The sequence below is a fragment of the Amblyomma americanum genome, chromosome 3 (genome assembly GCF_052857255.1).
Source record: "Amblyomma americanum isolate KBUSLIRL-KWMA chromosome 3, ASM5285725v1, whole genome shotgun sequence".
NCBI classification, from domain to species: Eukaryota; Metazoa; Arthropoda; class Arachnida; order Ixodida; family Ixodidae; genus Amblyomma; species Amblyomma americanum.
In genome coordinates this window covers 210,652,968-210,671,552 of record NC_135499.1, presented here as the reverse complement: position 1 = coordinate 210,671,552, position 18,585 = coordinate 210,652,968, and the positions used below count along the sequence as shown (strand labels likewise).

The window sequence follows — 18,585 nt, the reverse complement described above, 5'->3', positions numbered from 1 at the left end:
TTCCAGATTAATTTCAACAACTCAAGTTTTTTTTTTCGTTAGTGTCATAATCTAAAAAGGGTTTTAAGCATAATGTGCTTTTAGCTCCCATTCTCAGCAAATTCAGGCGAACACAGTCTGGAAGCCGCGGCGAACGTAAGGCCGAGTGTGAAGGCGATTATGAAGACGAAGTTTTCCGTCAGAATGGTAGCCAGCAGAAAAAAAAAAACTTCAGTCCCGAGTGGATTTAGAACCAACGCAAGCGCCAACAGAACAGCTTCGTTTTCCGGAGTCTTCCACGGACTCTGACGTCGCCGCAGCCTCTCGCGCTACGTGTCGTTAATCGTCGCCTACCTCACTTTTCACCCGTTTGTTCAGCGCTTCCAAATGCTTGCAGCCAGTAGTAAATCGTAAATTGTGGAGTTTAATGTCCCGACGCGACACAGGCTATGAGTGACGGCGTTTAGTGGAGGGCTTCGGATTCATTTAGGCCCCCAGGGGTTCTTTAACATGCGACGAGTAGTGCTGCCACGGCTGAGTCAAGAGATAGAACGGCTGGACTGCGTCACCAGTGGCAACTTTATGCTGCCGCACATCAATGTGCAAGGCCGGCCTACGCGGCCAAAGGCGTCGCTAAGGCCGATGAAGAGCGAATGAGTTCTGTGGCGCGCGAAACAGCGAATGCAACGGGGGACGCTGAGCACTCTGGCCGTCCCGAAAAGTAGAAGCGGCTGGACTCGGCGGCACGTAAACCATGCATGAAAAGCGGCGAAGGAAGGAAAGCGGCCAATGGCAGAGGCTCCTCAAGCCGCGAAAGCCGCCTGGGAGACCGTGCGGGCTGCCTAGCTCGAGGAACAGGAGGAGGCGAAGACAGGGACGCGTTTATCAGTCATAAGCCCTGGCATGCGCCAGTGTGCGGCTACCATCATCTATGAGCCGTGCTAGAATGCGCTACGCCTTTCCTGTAGTGCATTTGATGCTTACTCCTAATCTTTATGACGTAATAGACTGCAGTGTTTAGTATTATTACTCAATTTCCATCCGTAGAAGCGCAGAAATGCGGCTACTCCTGCCGGCATTCAATTCGGGATATTGTGATCACCAAAAAGCTCTTTTTGTACCACCTGTGCCGACGTGAAAAATACGCTACCACCATAGAAAATAAAAAAAAACAGATTGTTGGGTGACCAGAAAGAGAAAGACACTTGCGCACATCACAAGAACGAGAACGACCCATGTTCTTTTTCTTGTGCTGTCGTAGTTGCGCCGCTGTTTTTTTTTTTTTTTGCGCACTACCAGCACTGCAACTGCCGCCTTCATTTCAGAAAATATTAGGTATTGCAAAGGCCTGTGTCTGGGAAATCACGTCATACGTGACCCAAAACAAAAGGATTATGTTTCTTGCAGCAAAGCAAGCCCTTTAATTTTATGCACGCCAAAGTGCTCGCCAGTATGAAAATGCTTTGCGTTCATACATAGTGCAAGCAAAAAAAAAAGAAGGAAATTCCCCTGGTTCATTTTTTTTTTCAGTTCACGCGTGAAGAGCAAAAACCGCAGCTACGGCCATTTACTCTTTTTTTTTCTTTACCTGCTTTGTCGGTGAAACAAGAGCCCGCTCCTTTTTATTACAAAGGCTTTCCAGAAATATTCGATTCGGTGCGTCGATTCAGAACATATCCGGACCGTTCGCTAAGATGACTTTCGTTTTCGTTAAAACATATAAATTTCAACAAGAGTGCAGTGCACTAAACGGCACACCAAAGTAAAGTACTTTCGATTTCCTTTAAATATTTTATTTTTGCGTTTTTCTCCCTTTGTTCTTTTTTTGTTCCACACCTTAATGGATTTTCACTGTGGCCCCAAATCTTTTCCTTTACAGCTTTACTTTGAACTCCATCACTGTTTATACTTACTTGGTCTTATATTTATCTTGCCTGTTCACAATCTGCGTTCTGGTCCTCCACATAATTTCCTTCTCGTATTTTGCTGGTGTTCATTTTTGTTCATCGTCTCAATGCTGCTTTCTCCGCTATCTCCTTCACCATCACCATCCTCGAGCAAATAAATATAACTGGTTTACCAGCATCTCGGATGTAAAATTCTTGTTAGGATGGGAGGCACAGAAAATTAGACCTCTTTAACTAATGCCAGGAGCGTTCGAAACTATCGATTATAAAAAATCTCAAAATAATAACGGTGAGTACCTCTCTGCTCCTAAACACATTTATCTATAATTCGATAACTCTTTAAGAGGTCCATCAATGTCGTACAAAACAAGTGTTTTCTCTGATTCTTTTTTGTAAAGACCATCAGGCGCTGGAATATTATGCCAGAAAAGTTGATCACTCATCTCAAAGTGCTGTTTTTTCTTCTTGTTTCTGAAAGCGGCTATGTGTAGACTTCCGTAATGTGAGCGAATATGTGACTTCACTTTTTTTTTCTTCCATTTCTCTTATTTGTGATAGCGGTGTGCGATAAGTTTTATCCGTTACTAGGGAAGTGCGTGAGTAATTTTCTTGGTCCCTGTTATTTCAATCTTCCCTCCTACAAAACGCCCTCGGAAGCTGTGGGTATTTAGTAAATAAATAAACGAAAGCCTGCGACTAATTACTTACAGCACCAACATTGTTGTAGGGAGAAATGCATATATTTAAGAAATAAAGGAGATAAGGAAAGACTGTCCGCTCACAAAAAGCAGTGTCCGCAGAGTTCCGCAGAGGCGAGGAATGCTAGCCTTGGCTTGACTTGGCGCGGGGCTTCCCACCTTGCTGTCACATCCGCCTGGAGTCGACACATTTTTCGTTAAGTGGCAGACATGCTTCCGCCGCCGCTGATAGCAGAAGAAGAATAGATAAAAATAAAAATATAGAATATAACCACAAGTAGCGCTTGTATTGCGCCGCACAGAAAAAAAGATGACTAAGCGAAGTGCACGCACCTTAGTTCACCGGGGAGAAAATGAGTCCGAAAGGAGCTCTGAAAAAGGCAACCGTCGTGACATGTCCACCGGCTGCTATTATTCGTGAAGCGGTCAGTTTAACTAAAAGAAGCCTAACTAATACACAGTACCCAACTACTCGACAAATAGTGAAGGGAGGCTGCACTTCTGAACAAAACGCGCTGATGCTCCACCTCCTCACTTCACATTTATCGGATGCCCATTCGCCATGTTGCTGGCGTTCCTTTATTTTCTGTTCACTGTTCACGCAGCTGTTAGTACATCTTGGTGGACCTGGCAGGCGAGGAAATTCGTAATCACCTATATGCAAACTGTACATTATTTCTAGCATATGATAGACTGTCTTGATAAGCACTTGATTCCCTGCCGTCCATTAAATGCACTTGATATATATTTTAATGCGACAGAGTAAAACACTCATGGGAAAAAAATGGCCAGGCTTAGCTTGGTTAAGCCAAGAATGCGTTGCATATTGCGCGGTCTTTTTTTTTTTGAGGGCGAGGTATTGCTTGGCGGCACTCGATTTTCTCGGCAATACTTGGTTATACTTGGATTTACTCGGTAATACTTGGTTTAGCTATTTTAATTCTTGGTCATTCTGTGTGCAAGTACCAGAAGTGAGGCGAGAAGTGCTGTAGCGGCTATATACGTGGTTGCCGGTGAAGCTAATGCAGTTGCGCTCTGTCGAACTGCTTTACCCGTGGGCGGCATCTGGCTGTAAGACTGTCCCGGCTAAGGAGCGCAGCTCTTTTATACATATGCCGTGACGTCAATCACAGCTCAGCGCCCCTAGCGGGAGGAGCGGGAGTCAGGTGGTGGCTGCGGCTGCGCGCGACCGCACCAGTTGGAGCCCAGCTTTTCCTCCGTGACGTCACGCGCCGGCGCAGCGCCCATAGCGGGAGCAGCGGGAGTCAGGTGGTGGCTGCGGCCGCGTGCGACCGCGCGAGTTGGGGCCCTTTTCCTCCGTGACGTCACGCGCCGGCGCAGCGCCCCTAGCGGAAGGAGCGGGAGTCAGGTGGTGGCTGCGGCCGCGCGCGACCGCGCGAGTTGGGGCCCAGCTTTTCCTCCGGCTGTCGTGACGTCACGTCACGTGGTTGCGCTAAAGGTCAATGGTGGCTGCCCGGCCGCGCCCAAGGGCTGAACTGAGTGATTGCAATATGCAACGCATAAAAAGTGTCGTCGGATAATGCAATTAACCCATTCGCTCGAGGGAAGTGACGCCACCAGACCGGAAATGACAACTACGCGTCCGCGTCACCGCCTCGACACACCTGCGGGGAAACCTCTAACCCCCAGCTAGATGACCCGAAGGGATGTCTGGTTGTGTGCAGACCGACGTGCAGGGGTCGCCACCTTGCACGGATGATACAAAACTAGATGTAAAGGCTTCAACAGCCTCTAATGCTTTCGCGTTGCCAGCACATAATGTGATTAGTGGTCCGTGGTGTATTTTTTTTTCTGCACTGCTTTGTTTTCTGTCGATTCATCTGACTCAGTGTTCGTTTAACGACATAAAACCACTCAATTTATTTATACCTGGTCTTTGTGCTATAGCCGACACGCGCAGCTTGCATTGTTCGTACTTAAAAACAGATTTTTAAGGGCTGACGGCTGTGTTCTCGTTATGACGACAGCCAACACGTGTATATATCAGCTTCCTTAGCCGCTTGCCATCTGTCCCTGTGTTTTGTGTTATCTGATCACTCTGGGCACATTCAGATGATGACGTCATGTTATAGGGAAACGGAACGAGTGAGGACAAAGCAGAAAGTGGAGGAAACTGCCACACTTCTCGGCCTCTTCGGGGCTGAAGTGATGGCAGCAATGGGAACGTATGCCGCACTCTATACAGCGCTCCCTCTGCCACTCGCGCGGTCCTTATGACTTAGCCCTCATGAAAATGGTCTATAGGCTGTCTATAGAATTCTTATGGACTCTATTGCCTTCCTATATATATGTCCTTTTGCCACTTTGTAGTCTATAGACTGTCTATTTCTAAAGTCTACTAAAAGTGTATGGTCATACATGTATAGATTGTAGATAGACTGGCTGGATAATTTTATTTCCTATAGACTAGTCTACAGAATTGGTCTATAGGAAGTCTATAGACTTTATAGACAATTGTATGGACAGTCTATAGACTGTGTAAAGAATTTTTTTTTGTCAGGGAGCTCACCCAGACGGCATCCTCTTTCGCCTCTATCTGAATACGGCGTTTTTGGTTGGGTAATACAACGCTGGCGCCACTTGCCCTGGCAAAAAAATATCGCCTCAAAAAAAAAAAGAGCCAGATGAAGCCATAATAAAGTAGTCGCCACTGAAACATAGCGAAGGATTAGCCGTGCTATAAACACCGCTCCTGCGGTGGTGTGAGCAATACGCCACGCTTGTCCATCCACGAAGTAAAGCGATCACTGTTTGCCGAAAGGCGCGTATGTGCGAACAAATAATACCAGGTACGCTCATACACCCTGTATGTACAAGGTCGGCCCGATTCGGTTGACTGCGCCTGGCTCTTGCCACAAGGTGCCTTCTGTTTCGCGGAACGCTGAACCAGGCATCGCCGCCAAATGGAGCGAGAAAGGGTGGCGTCTGTGTATGCGTGTGTGTGTGTGTGTTTGTGTGCGCATGTGTGTGTGTGCCACCGACGTGAGAAATAAGTGGCGCCCTCTGCCGCCTCTATCGAGAGCGATACTGATGAGCCGCTGCTTGCGCCGCCCTGTTCCTCTGCGCTCTGTATGTACTCACAGCTCTCCCCTAGAGGGCAGGCCTCACTCTTCGGTTTCTCTTGGTTCGTTCAGTCGTTTTGTCATGTTTTATGTTATCCGATAGTGTTTCTTTTGCCCAGAGTTTACGGAAGACGCATAGCTCGGAGACTTTCCGTCGATACTGCCCGAGAAAGAAACGTTGCGCCACTTTGCTAATAACGTATTCCGGCATGTACATTTTTTTTTTCCTGCAAACGAAAATGATGTAAGCCCTCGTAAGTAAGCAACGCATGGCGTTATTAGGGAGAAACCACAGATGCACGTGCGCTTTCAATGTTTGTCCTCCGTAATTTTTTATCCAATTACTTCCTCACAAATAATAATAATAATTGGTTTTGGGGGAAAGGAAGTGGAGCGGTATCTGTCTCATATATCGTTGGACACCTGAACCGCGCCGTAAGGGAAGGGATAAAGGAGGGAGTGAAAGAGGAAAGGAAGAGAGAGGTGCCGTAGTGGAGGGCTCCGGAATAATTTCGACCACCTGGGGATCTTTAACGTGCACTGACATCGCACAGCACACGGGCGCCTTAGCGTTTTGCCTCCATAAAAACGCAGCCGCCGCGGTCGGGTTCGAACCCGGGAACTCCAGATCTTCCTCAGAAATTTAAATATGTTTTTTTTATAATTTATTCCTTGGAAATATAAATGCCATTTGGGACACCGTTTAATCCGGTCCTCTTTTCCTGTCTTGTTTCTTTTTAACTTCCTCTCTCTTATCCCTCCTTTCTACTTCTACCTGTCCTGCCATTTTCGGTTTCACCGACAGCTCTTAACGCAAAGGCGCCCGTGTGCTGTGCGATGTCAGTGCACGTTAAAGATCGCCAGGTGGTCGAAATTATTCCGGAGCCCTCCTCTACGGCACCTCTTTCTTCCTTTCTTCTTTTATCTTTTCCCTTACGGCGCGGTTCAGGTGTCCGCCGAGATATGAGACAGATACTGCGCCATTTCCTTTCCCCAGAAACCAATTTTCAATTTTTTAATTTTCAGCTCTTACGTCTAGAAAAAAAGCCTTCGGGACTATAGCGTTTTACTCCCAATTAGTTTTTAGAGAGTTGTGCTACCCTTCTTTTTCATTTAGTCATTTAGGTTTTTCTGCGTTTACTAAGTAGCTATATGACGGTGCAGGTTTTTTGCGTTGTTTAAAGCGGAAATCCCCCCCCCCCCCTCCGCCTGCTGTCATTCTATCTGGTGCCATTCTATGCGATCTTCCTTGCATCTTCTCCATCGCTAGAGGGCAACTTAGGAAGCTGCTCAAACTTTATTTACCTATTACCCATCGCGATTCTCATTTCCTTAGCATAGCCCATGCAGCGTGCATGTACCTGACGTGGCTCCTCCATTCAGCCGTCCTCTCCCTTCCCTTTCCAGAGCGCGTGAGTGCCGCTTCCTTAGGGCCTCTCCCGTTCCCTGCATCCTCCCCTCCTGCGCTCCCTAAAGACACAACGCCCCACCCTGCAGGCACACTCACCGACGCTGCCGTGTCTCATTATTTCGCGAACACTACACGACGACCCGAGACGTGACGACAAGACCAGGCCGAGGTAAACAGCAGCGGGGCCTTTCAACCGCTTCCTTTTTCATCCGTCCCCATCCCTTCCCCAGCGCCCACTCATCGCCTGAACGAACAGGAGACGCGCCACTGCGGAGAATCATGTCGGCCAAGGCCGTGGCTGATGGAGCAACCGGGATCCCTGAGGAGGGAAATGAGTGGGGGGGAGACACACGAACCGAGGTCGAGTCGCTAGCCGGCCGCTCCTAGCGCAGCCGGTCACGCATCATCCCTCGCGCGTTTCCCCCTTTTTTCCCCTTCCGGTGGAGTCATCCTCCAGGCGGCGCCGAAAGGGGAGCCGTTCTCCGTCGTGGCATGCACTTCATAATACGAGCCGCGTTGTCCACGCCTCAGCCGGGTCCCAGGAGGTAGTGCGTGCGTCCAGGCCGAGGCAAACACCCCCCGTCGCTACAGGAGCTCGGTCTCGGTGGAGTCTTCTCCAACGACTGTCTGGCTAGCTCGTGGCCGTTGGATCAAGGCTACGCTGCAGTGAAGGGCGTGGTATCTATTGCGACGCTACGCGCTCGCGCGCATTACGAGGAGATCTCTTGAGTCAGTGGAGCGCCCCTCCCGACAGAGACGCATTAGTTAAACGATGAACTGAATGGAAAATAAGAATTAACTATTATGTGCAGCACTATCTTCATTCGCTCGTTGAGGCGCCGCATCACGCTCAACTTAAAAGGGTTTGCTCAGATCTGGCAGTGATTTTGCTGAAAGCGAAATACGGGAGTTAACGTGAACAAACCTTACCTAACTACACAAACCGAATCTGCTCTGTTATTGCTGTTTATGTATGATGCTGCGCTTACAGAAAATGATGACAGCTGTTGTTGCTTCCTCAAATAACACTGTCAGACAGCGGCCCGTATTTTGTTTTGTTTTTTCCTTCCATTCGGCCGTGGCTTCAATCGCAGCCTTTCCGCAGCAGTTAAGCTCAACAGAGTTTCGAATAAAACTTATATCGTCGATTTTAATGGACGCAGACAGAGTGTAATGTGACCATCGGAACTCTTCTGATGCTTTCCTGGAGGTTCTCGTTACTCAAGAAAATTGTTATCGGTCGTTATATTGCTAACACTCTGCTTTTCCAGTGGTGAGTAAATTTGGCGATCTCTGAAACCGACGGCTTAACAAGAATAAGGGGGTGTCGTTCATTCGTCACTATGGTAGCAATTAAGCTGGAGCACATGGCGTATAACGAGCGTATGAACGTATCTGGATTTTCTTTGCTGAATCCACCAGTACCGGAACCTGAGTAACACTACTTCAGCGTCGTGCGCGGAAGATAGTTTTTTAAAAGCTGTGTCTAGACAAACTTCCGAAAAGTCATCGGCTGAGTAGCAGCAGTTCGCAGGAATCAAAGCACTAGCGTATGCAGTGCAGGCAACGCGGCGATATCATCGTAAAACCATTGGTAATTTGAGTTTGTCATGTTGAAATTACGACCAGCGCTTTCACGTGTGGACAAGGCACATGCTTGTAAGAGCCGGACTTAAGTCTAATTCTTCTTTCTCAAATGTATGTTTGCTGCATCCGACCATCGGCTTTTTTTTGTTTTTTTGTTTCGAATGCATACTAACTTGGATACTATGCCTCAAAATTAAAGAGGAGGCGACAAGTAATTTTTCAGTTCTTAATGTATTGTTGCTGGAAACGGTTCAGACGTTCGGTCATGAGCTGTGATTGTCATAACGATAAAGTTCGCTGATCATAATACTGTTCGCCTTGCAGTAATTTCGGGCATTGTCCACATTAAGATTTGCGCTTTATTTAATTCTTCTATAGAGGCCTATTTCTAGTGGAAAAATAAATGGTCCATTCACGACAGAAAAGAAAAACGAACATGAATGAAACGAAAACAGCCTTTATTTTGCTTTATTGGACCCCTGCAGGGGAGGCAACCGGAAGCCTTTCGGATTAACATCCCTGCCTTTCCCCCCTTTCTGTATCTATCTCTCTATGATCTAAGTAATGCCCATAGCCGTATTCCAAACAGACCAACAATACCTATTTCTATAGTGCGTTCAAGAGAAGAAAATGCCGCAAGTGAGAACTACAGTCGAACCTCGTTATAGCGACACAGTTTACAAGGAAATAATGGATATAACGGAGGAATGGCGATTCTCCTTGGAGGCTCGGTAGACACTGGCTATAACAATGCTACGGTTGTAACGAAGTAATCACCGGGCCTTTCAACTTCATTAAAACGAGGTTCAACTGCGTTTTTTTTTCAGAACAAACACCAAACACAAGACGGAACTTTTTTGCGATTTTTCTCCGCTGGTAGGCGCCTCTCGCCCCAGCCTCGTCCCATTTTCACTTCTTCAATAATTGCTTAGTGCTTCTGTCCCGAGACTTGGTAGCGACAAGGGCAACTCAATATTGCATCGACGGTGCATTCAGACTACATAGCACCTCCCCCGCATATAACAGCATTCATTATTACGATCACTTCCATCTCGTTACATTATCATTACCATAAGGGACGGCGCGTTTTAACAATGTAAAGCGACGTGCTCATCGCTGAACAGCTGCCGTGAATAATGCGCAGCAACCGCGGAGCCCGGGAGAACGCATACGGGCCGCAATGAATCCGTAAATATTCGCGTTCGCATCGCTTGCAGCCTATGTGTATCGCAACCTGTTTACCCAACGTAGCCTGTTATACTTAATGGCACGGGCAGGGACACTTTCTTCTTCGTTCTTTTTATCGTCCCACAATAAGTTTTGTTTATCCAACGTGTTTTGCAAGGACGCCTTGCAGATCCCCTGTTGTGCCGCCTCTATTGCACCAGTACACGGGCACGCAGTGTCACTAAAAGTGGTCGTCCTCTTCGTTTCGGAATTAAACGCCGGTTCTCTTGCTTGCTCAACTAGCTCTCAAGACGAACTGCGCAACAAGAACACGGACGAAAGGGAGGCAGACACACACTAACGCAGACTTACAACTTTCTGCGTTAGTGTGCGTTAGTCTGCGTTAGTGTGTGTCTGCCTCCCTTTCGTCCGTGTTCTTGTTGCGCAGTTCGTCTTTTTTGCATTATGATCAACCAACAAGCCCGACAAGTCCTGTAGCTCTCAACGTCGTCCTGTAGTTCGTTTTGTTTACGTTTTGTAACTATCTTCACCTCATGAAAGCTGATTAGGGCACATTCCCGCATAGTTTAGGGCTTCTGAAGGTGTCGAGCAAGGAGAAAGCGAAGCCGGTTCCATAGATGCAGCACGTTGTTGTTGTTGTCGTAGTCATCGTCGTCGTTGTTGTTGTTGTCTGCGTCGTCATAATCATCGTTGTTGCTGTTGTCGTCGTCATCGTCGTCGTTGTTATAGTTGCTGTTGAGATACAAGGCGTTGTTAAGGAAGAAGGTGAGGATATTGGAAAAATTGCCTCGGAAACCGGGATTCCAATACATGAGCCAATTGCCGATGGCGAGATCGAGTCTTGTCATCGTGTCCCCACTCAAGACTCTGAGAAATTTAACATTATTGTTCGGTTCAGGTCCAGAGTAAAGCGTGACACAGTGCTGAGAAAGGCAAAAAAGTTGTGACTCACAAACCAAGACATTGAAATTGACAGTTCAGTAGCATTCTGCGTAAACGAGCACCTCTGCCCTGTTTTGAAAAATTTGATCGACATGGTTGTAAAACGAAAATATGTGTATAAGTGGAAGTAGGTCTGGATCTACAACGGCAGAGTCTTCGCTAAGCAAAGTGACGATTCATGCTCGGTAGAGATAACTCGTGAGCAAGACCTTCAGAAAATATAATGAACGGTACTGTTATCCGTACTTGTTTTCCGTCGATAGTCATGAACTATCATAACTTCGTTGTATCCCAGAATATTTTCCTTCCGCCGCCCGCAGTGCAATCTGTTTTGCATCTTATTGTTCGTTCTTCGGTAGGCAAAACAGAAGATCTGGGGTGTTTTTTTTTTTTGGCCAACTTTCTTTTAAACCAGGCCTAATAATGTTAACCGAGACTTGGTATTGCGATATCTCCGATGTTTTTACCCCACAAGGATATAGGAAATTCTTTGTAAATCGTGCGGGCCGCCAAGGAGGTGGCGTCGCTCTTTATGTCGAAACTGGTCATGATTGCCAGTTACTTTCCAATTTTTCTATATCAAATGATGATTGTGAAATTTTGCACTTAAGTATAGAAACAAAATAGCTTCGGTTGTATACCGACCTCCAAGTGGAAACTTGTCTTTCCTTGAGTTTTTTTTTTAATATTTTTAGATTATGTACGCACCAATAACTTTCGTTTATTATGCGGAGGTGATTTCAACATTAACGTTCTAAACGATACATCGATCACACGCGACTTCACCTCAAGCCTCTGTTCACCAGGTTTCAATAATATAATCACAGCACCCACTCTGCTTTAGATCTCCTGATAACTAACGCTAAAACTGTAATCTCCGATGCCGCTTCAATCGCATGTGATATCAGTGACCACTGCCCTCTATTCATGTTTTATTATCCTCTTGGCCACACTAATACTTGTGCAGATAAAATAGTTACAGTGCAGTGTGTTTCAGATGTGGCAATATCTGCCTTCAGGCATGACATCGAGTCATGTGACTGGTCGTTTGTTCAGGATGCATGCAATGTTAATGACACATATGAGAAATGTATGCAAGTATTTTTGCAACATTATAAAAACATTTTGCCATCAAAACAATGAAACCATCAAAAAAAGTCCGGAAACCCTGGGTAACCCTTGCTCACGCTAAGATTATTAAAACAAAAAACAGTATTTGTCATATTTTTCTTAGCACTAGAACCGAAGGAGCGTTAGGGGATTTTAAGGCTTTCCGAAAAAAGCTAAATTCCGAACTTCGGAGCTCTAAGAAAAATTATCTGGAGAAATTGTTTTCCAATGTGAATAAAAAACACCCTGAAGCTGCCTGCAAATTGGTAAATAATCTACTAGGCCGGGATGAAAGGAAAGGCGCTCTACCTGATTACATTAAATACAATGAACGAGTTCTTTCCGGTGTAGAGCTGGCGGATTTTTTTTACAAATATTTTGTTAATATAGCTAAGCCAAACAATTCCTCGCTTTCACTGCATAATAAGTCGGCTTCAAATTTCGTTGATAGCCTATTTCTTACTCCCACAGATGAGCTAGAAGTATATACAGCATTCATGTCAATAAAACACAGTAGATCATTGAATATAGACAATTTGCAAATCAAGCCAATAAAAGAAGTCATTCAGATCATTGCTCCAGTACTTAGTTATATCTTTAACCTTTAGATTGACGTTGGCGAATTTCCCAGTGCCATGAAAAGAGCTTGAGTGTCGGTGCTGTATAAAGGCGGTGGTAAGAAAGAACCCACAAACTATCGACCTATATCTGTCCTGTCCGTGTTCTCGAAGGACTTTGAGAAAATTTTATACACGAGATTAAATAACTTTTTCAATAAGAGAGGCCTTATTTCGGAAGCGCAGTATGGTTTCAAAAACGGAAGATCACCAGAGTCAGCACTCCTGACGCTAAAAGAACACATTATCCAAAATGTTGAAAACCGACAAATTACCCTTGGGTTGTTTATAGACTTTAGCAAGGCTTTTGACTCTCTTTATCATGATATTTTAACTGGAAAACTCTTAATAAATGGTGTTCGTGGTGAACCTCTTCAGCTAATCAAGTCATATTTGGAAAACAGTTCACAAGGCGTATGTATTAACAATCGAATGTCATCCCCATCACAGATAATAAATGGCGTCCCGAAAGAGAGCGTGTTAGGTCCTCTTTTATTTAATCTGTTCATTAACGACATAGTTTGTGTCGACACGACAGTTAATTTCGTTATATATGCTGATGATTGCAATATTCTCCTTTCAGGTACCTATGCAAATAATTTAGTGATCAAATGTAATCATTTGCTTGAAAAAATTCGTCATTGGTCACTATCAAATCAGCTTAAAATCAATCCTAAAGAAACCAAGGTCATGCTTTTCCGGGCTCGAAATAAAGTATTCGTTTTAGATCAGCCAATTACATTTGATGGACAGGATATAGAACTGGTTGAGCACCACAAGATTCTTGGGGTTACATTCTCCTCATATTTAACATGGGATTTACATGTTGAGAAAATATGTAAGAAGCTTTCTTCTGCAACTTTGGCAATATCACGTACACGCACCATTCTTCCGGTAAAAATAAAACTTCAAATAGATTACGCTTTGTTTGCCTCACAAATTAATTACTGCAGCTTGGTGTGGCTAACAACAACTAAACAGAACCTAAACAAAATTCTCGTGCTACAAAAAAAGGCTATTCGTCATATATTTTGTCTAGATTATCTATCTTCCACCCTACATTTTTTCCAGCAGTACAAAATTCTTAATGTAAACTACATGTATGAATACAGACTCTTGCGCTCACATTACTCTTCACCTGTCAGCTTTCGGTCACTTTTAGCAATGACTGGTCTATTGCAGCATCACACTAACATCCTAAACACACGCAGTGAAGACACACGGCTCGTACCCTTTTTCCGCACCGATTACAAGCTCCATTCTTTACGTCGCAATCTTCCGTCCATATTAAACAAATATCAACACATCAAATGTTAAGCACCTGTTCAACTGCTACAGCTTTTTTCCTATTTGTAATGCAGTTTTTCGCTACAGTGTTTTCTAATTATTCTTTCACAGTTTCCTTCCAATTGCTCACGAAGATGCCTTCTCATTATTCATGCGATTTGTGTCAATCTGTAAGAAAAAAATGCAGTGTTTGTGTACACATTTGCTACTGACCAACTTGTAAGTGTTTCTTATTTGTTTGGTAAAGCTGAATATTTCATGTTAACCTTTTTTCTTCATTATTATTAGTATTGTTATTATTTAGTGGTCTCGTCTATGCTGCCTCGTAAGGGTTGCCCGGGCCTCGTCAAGCTGTTTGATTACAGCTTTTAGCCCAGGTGACCCACCAGTCTTTCTGGTAAATAAAGCTCAAGTTCAAGTTATTGAGGACAACAACAACAACGAGCGTCACACGTGAAGATTACTGACGAAAACTAGCGCGGGGGAGCGGTGTGCGACGGTTTATTCGCCAAGTGATCCAGCTTTTCACTGCGACGGACGCCTAACGCAATAGCGTTAGGCTTCCGCTCAGGGGAAAAACCGCCGTAGTTGTTGGCGTTGGACTGTCTAGAAAATCCCGATTGATCGAGAGGGTCGTGACGTCACACGTTGAGCTGTGGAGTGGAAATTATTAAAACTTGAGTTAAATTGTGATAATGAGATCGTAGCATAATTCAAATGTCAGTGTGACATATAATAGTGTAAAGTAAATTAATTACGCTCAAAAAGAAAATTAGGGTGGTTGGAGAATCGAAGCCGTGACCGTTAGGTTGTGAGTCAGAGACGCTATTCCTAGACCGTTGAGACACTTCCTTTTCTATTTATTCCATGGAAGTACAACAGCACCGATATGCCTCTAGTCTTGCTTAACCAGGCCGCATCCCTGGAAACCTTCATACATAGTCACACCAACGTCCTGGTAGCGCTCTTGTTAGAGTGAGACCTAGTGTGTCTTGTGGGGTATACGTGGTCTAGTATGCCTACTGATGTATGCTAATGAGTGTCTGCAATGATGAAGAGCTACTAATTAAGAAATAAAGCAGCACATATATAATAACTTTATCGCATCACACCCTTAAGGTGGATCTTAAGTGTCCCCCTAATCTTTTAGTAATGATTATTGTCGTACTTGAGACATGCTCCAACTCCAAGAATTGATGTATGTGTGTGATAGTGCAGGAATAAAAAAAAATTATGCAAGGAACTCAAGAATACTTAGGTGCATTGAATGCAAGAACACTCCGATCGTAAGTTCTGTTGCGAGGTTAGTTAAACATTAAGTCATATCTAATGACACGCCCACTCATTAGCATACAGTCGTGAGGAAACGAATACGCTACGTTATTCGCCAAGAAACAACGATGTTTTACACACGACACTTCGAGCGTTTTGGCAGACAATTTTAGTTAACGCTTTGCCCATATTGATTGTGCCCGTCTTTGTTTATGGGGGTCTATGCATGAGGTATATTTTGCTGTGCGCTTTCTGGCAGTCCGTTTTCCAACAGGTCTTATTTTAGTGTCGCGAAAACGTTTGTACAAAGACTTGATTTCAATGCTTTTCCCTCCTCCTATTTACCGCTCAATCTACTTTGCATTGGCGGGACATGATGTACTTGCGCGGGTGCGAAAAAGGTTTCTTTCATCGTGTAATTTCGATGAAATCTTCATTATGCCATGATTGTTCGTCTGAGGGGAGTGTACAAACAAACTGACTTTAAACCGGAGTTGCACTCCTTTTGGTGGCTTGCTCAGCCTTGCCTCCCGTCTAGTGCTTTGTTGCTCTGCCTTTTTCTAGGTGCCTTTATGCCGTTTCCGAAAAGTTTAGTAAACAGTTCATGTAACCTGAGCACAATTTCACTGTGCCAAATACCATGTTCAAAAGAGAAAAGTGGCATTTATGACATATGGACTGCATGCTCGCCTCACAGACTGAAGGTTCTCAGTTCGATTCAACGCACCTTCAGAAGATATTTTATTTTTCTCTGATAATGATGTCACCAGGTGTCTGGGACGCCAAATTATCTATGGTCTACTGCTGACGTCATGTGAGACCATGGGACATCATTGGAATTTTCGGAACACTGTTGCTGGACAACAACTCCGGGTTTCGTTGACGATGGGCCAGATAATACTTTCGCATTAAAACACTCGAAACTAGTACAGTCTATCTAGCGGTTATATTCACGGTACCTGGTCTGTCTGTTAAGTGGCACGAATGAGACGTAGCTCTTTATTGCTATCGTTCTCACTGAGGCTCTAATTTCGACGCAGCACTCTAAGGGCCTTAAGGCTGCTTACTATCCAATAGATTCTGTTAGATGAGTTTCTACGCGAGTCAGGGGGCAGTGGTTCCTTGGCTACTAAAGGAACTCTGTACTAAACTGCATGTTAACTGCAAACTTTTACCTCGCTGCAGTTTGCATCTACTCTTGCCTTCTGTTTATTGCTGTCTTTCGTTGTCTTTATGTCTGCGTGCTGCCTAGCGTGACCTTCTGTCTTGATATACCTTATGCACCGATGTGATCTCAATCATTCCTTTTTCTAACCACTACTCACCGTGCCGCAGACATCGGCCTCAACTTCCGCACGACCTTCGTCAACAAGAAGGGCGAGGTGGTGGCGAAGCCAAAGTCTGTGGCTCTCAACTACCTCCGCGGCTGGTTCATCGTCGACCTCCTGGCTGCGCTGCCATTCGACCTGCTCAACGCGGCTGGACTTTACAGCAGGGTGAGTAGATCGCTCCATCAGTGAACGGTGCCCGGATGATGATGGCGATAGTGATGACGATGGCGATAAGTGTGATGACAATGAAGACGGCCACGGTGATGACAGTGCTCAAGAATTGCACATAGAGAGAGAGAGAGAGAGAGAGAGAGAGAGAGAGAGAGAAATTAATTTTAATGAGAGGAAAGGCGGAGAGGTCGGCCCGTGGTAACATGACCCTGGCCTGCTACTCCACACTGGGGGAAGGGGAAGGGGAGGAAAGAGAAAGAGGGAAAGAAGAGTGATGATGGCATAATACAATGAGTTTAATCGGGTGATGTCCACATCACACACTGGCTGGCACTCGCATCGCGGTGAGTAGACGCACCTGAAATTCAAGTCTTGAACACACAGCCACGCATTTTATTAACACACACTGGAGTAGGGGCTGCATGAATACACGAATGTGCACTTTCACGCATTATGTCAGACCGTAAACCGCGCAAACTGCGTAAACCGTGTAGGCAGTGCACAGGCGGTTACAGACGGCTTCCCAGGCCTGTTTCACATAAAAACTTGAGCACGGCCTTCGCCACACACCACCAATCAGCACGTTGCGCCCTGGCGCCTAGAAGAGTTGCATAAAAGAATTGCACTTGAGCACAAGTGAAATGTTGGCTTTGACCTTTTTTATTTCGTTATTTTCTTTGTTTTTCGTTACGAAGAGCTTCCGCTGATTAGCTTTTCTACTCCTCCAGATTCCCGACTGATCCCCAATGTGAGCACGCGCCATTTGTTCATTGGATCCACAAAAACAATATCAGACTTGTGCGGCTTCTTGGTAGCCTTGCAAGAGCTTGTGTTAGGTTCCTGGCCAACAAACACTTATTAGACTGATCGATTGTTCGGAATCTGTTACCGGGTGTTAACTAACAAACCGGATGTTTTAATCAAAAGAAAAGGAATTCTAGCTAGATCTTTACCCCACCACAGAAATATACTCCCAAAAAAAGTGTTTGCTTAAAGGCATGGACCTCTGCTCATAAACTGCCGTATCTAAGCTACCAACCTGCAAATCAAGGCCCCTCGTTGCTACCGTTGTACTTAGCGAGAAGGTTTTAACCCACACGAATACAACAAAGTCGGTTCACAACATGTACCACCTTATCTTTGTACCTCCGTGATAACAGATAAAAATGACTCCCTGGGCTCAACGTCCTCCCAAAAAAGGAAGAGAGCGAACGCGATGGAACTTTTCACATTGTTCGGCGACAGAGATGTCACGCGTGGCAAAACGCTCAGTCACGTTAATCGGGTCCGGTCGCCCTATTGTCGCCAACACGCCGAAGTAAACAAAACGAATAGAGAACACTTTGTGGAGCCTCCTAGCTTCTTTCATGCTCTCTCTCTCTATCTCTCTGGTGCGTGTAGCCATCGCTTCTGAACGTCCGGAGTGCACGCGTAAGTTCGCTTTTTGAACAACCGCTAAAAATGCCGCACACAGCCCATGGACTTCGTCACACCCCGCTGCATCTCTGTCGGCTTCCTATTTCCAGAGCAAAAAAAAAACAAGACCAAAGAGACGAACACAGCCGTCAAGCAGCAGGCATGCGCCGGGGTCACGACAGCAGGTCGTTAGCTCAAGGTCCAGTCGTACAAAAACGAAAGAGGGCAAAATGAAAGCTGGAGCCGAAAGAAAGCCGGTGTGTGTACAGCTGGTTGGTTCGGGGGTGAGAGGAAAGCTTCCCGGTGGGAGGAAGGCGAGAAAATCCTGCGGCGAAATGACATCCACGCTGTCATCATCGGTGCAGAAAAAAAGGCACGGCGGCCAGTGGTGCCGAGGCGCCTCCCAGCAGCGGCGCGCCCAATCGCTTACGAAACGCGGCGGGCGGAAATTGAGGCGGCGCACACAGGGTCGAGACGCAGCGACCCCGGCAATCTCACACGGACGTGAGCCGAGCGAGCGAGCGAGCGGCACCGACGCTCTCACGGAAGGGTTGGGTGCCGGTCTCTCTCTCTCTCTCTCTCTCTC

At 45.6% G+C, this 18,585-nt stretch overlaps 1 protein-coding gene across 1 annotated transcript in view; it reads left to right on the top strand.

Moving 5' to 3' along the window:
* Positions 1-18,585, top strand: part of Elk (Eag-like K[+] channel) — a 74,413-nt gene that overhangs the window by 35,801 nt on the left and 20,027 nt on the right. Inside the window, exon 7 of the mRNA XM_077659834.1 lies at positions 16,417-16,577. Within this exon, the coding sequence (XP_077515960.1) occupies positions 16,417-16,577 (161 nt within the window). The remainder of the gene's footprint in view (positions 1-16,416; positions 16,578-18,585) is intronic.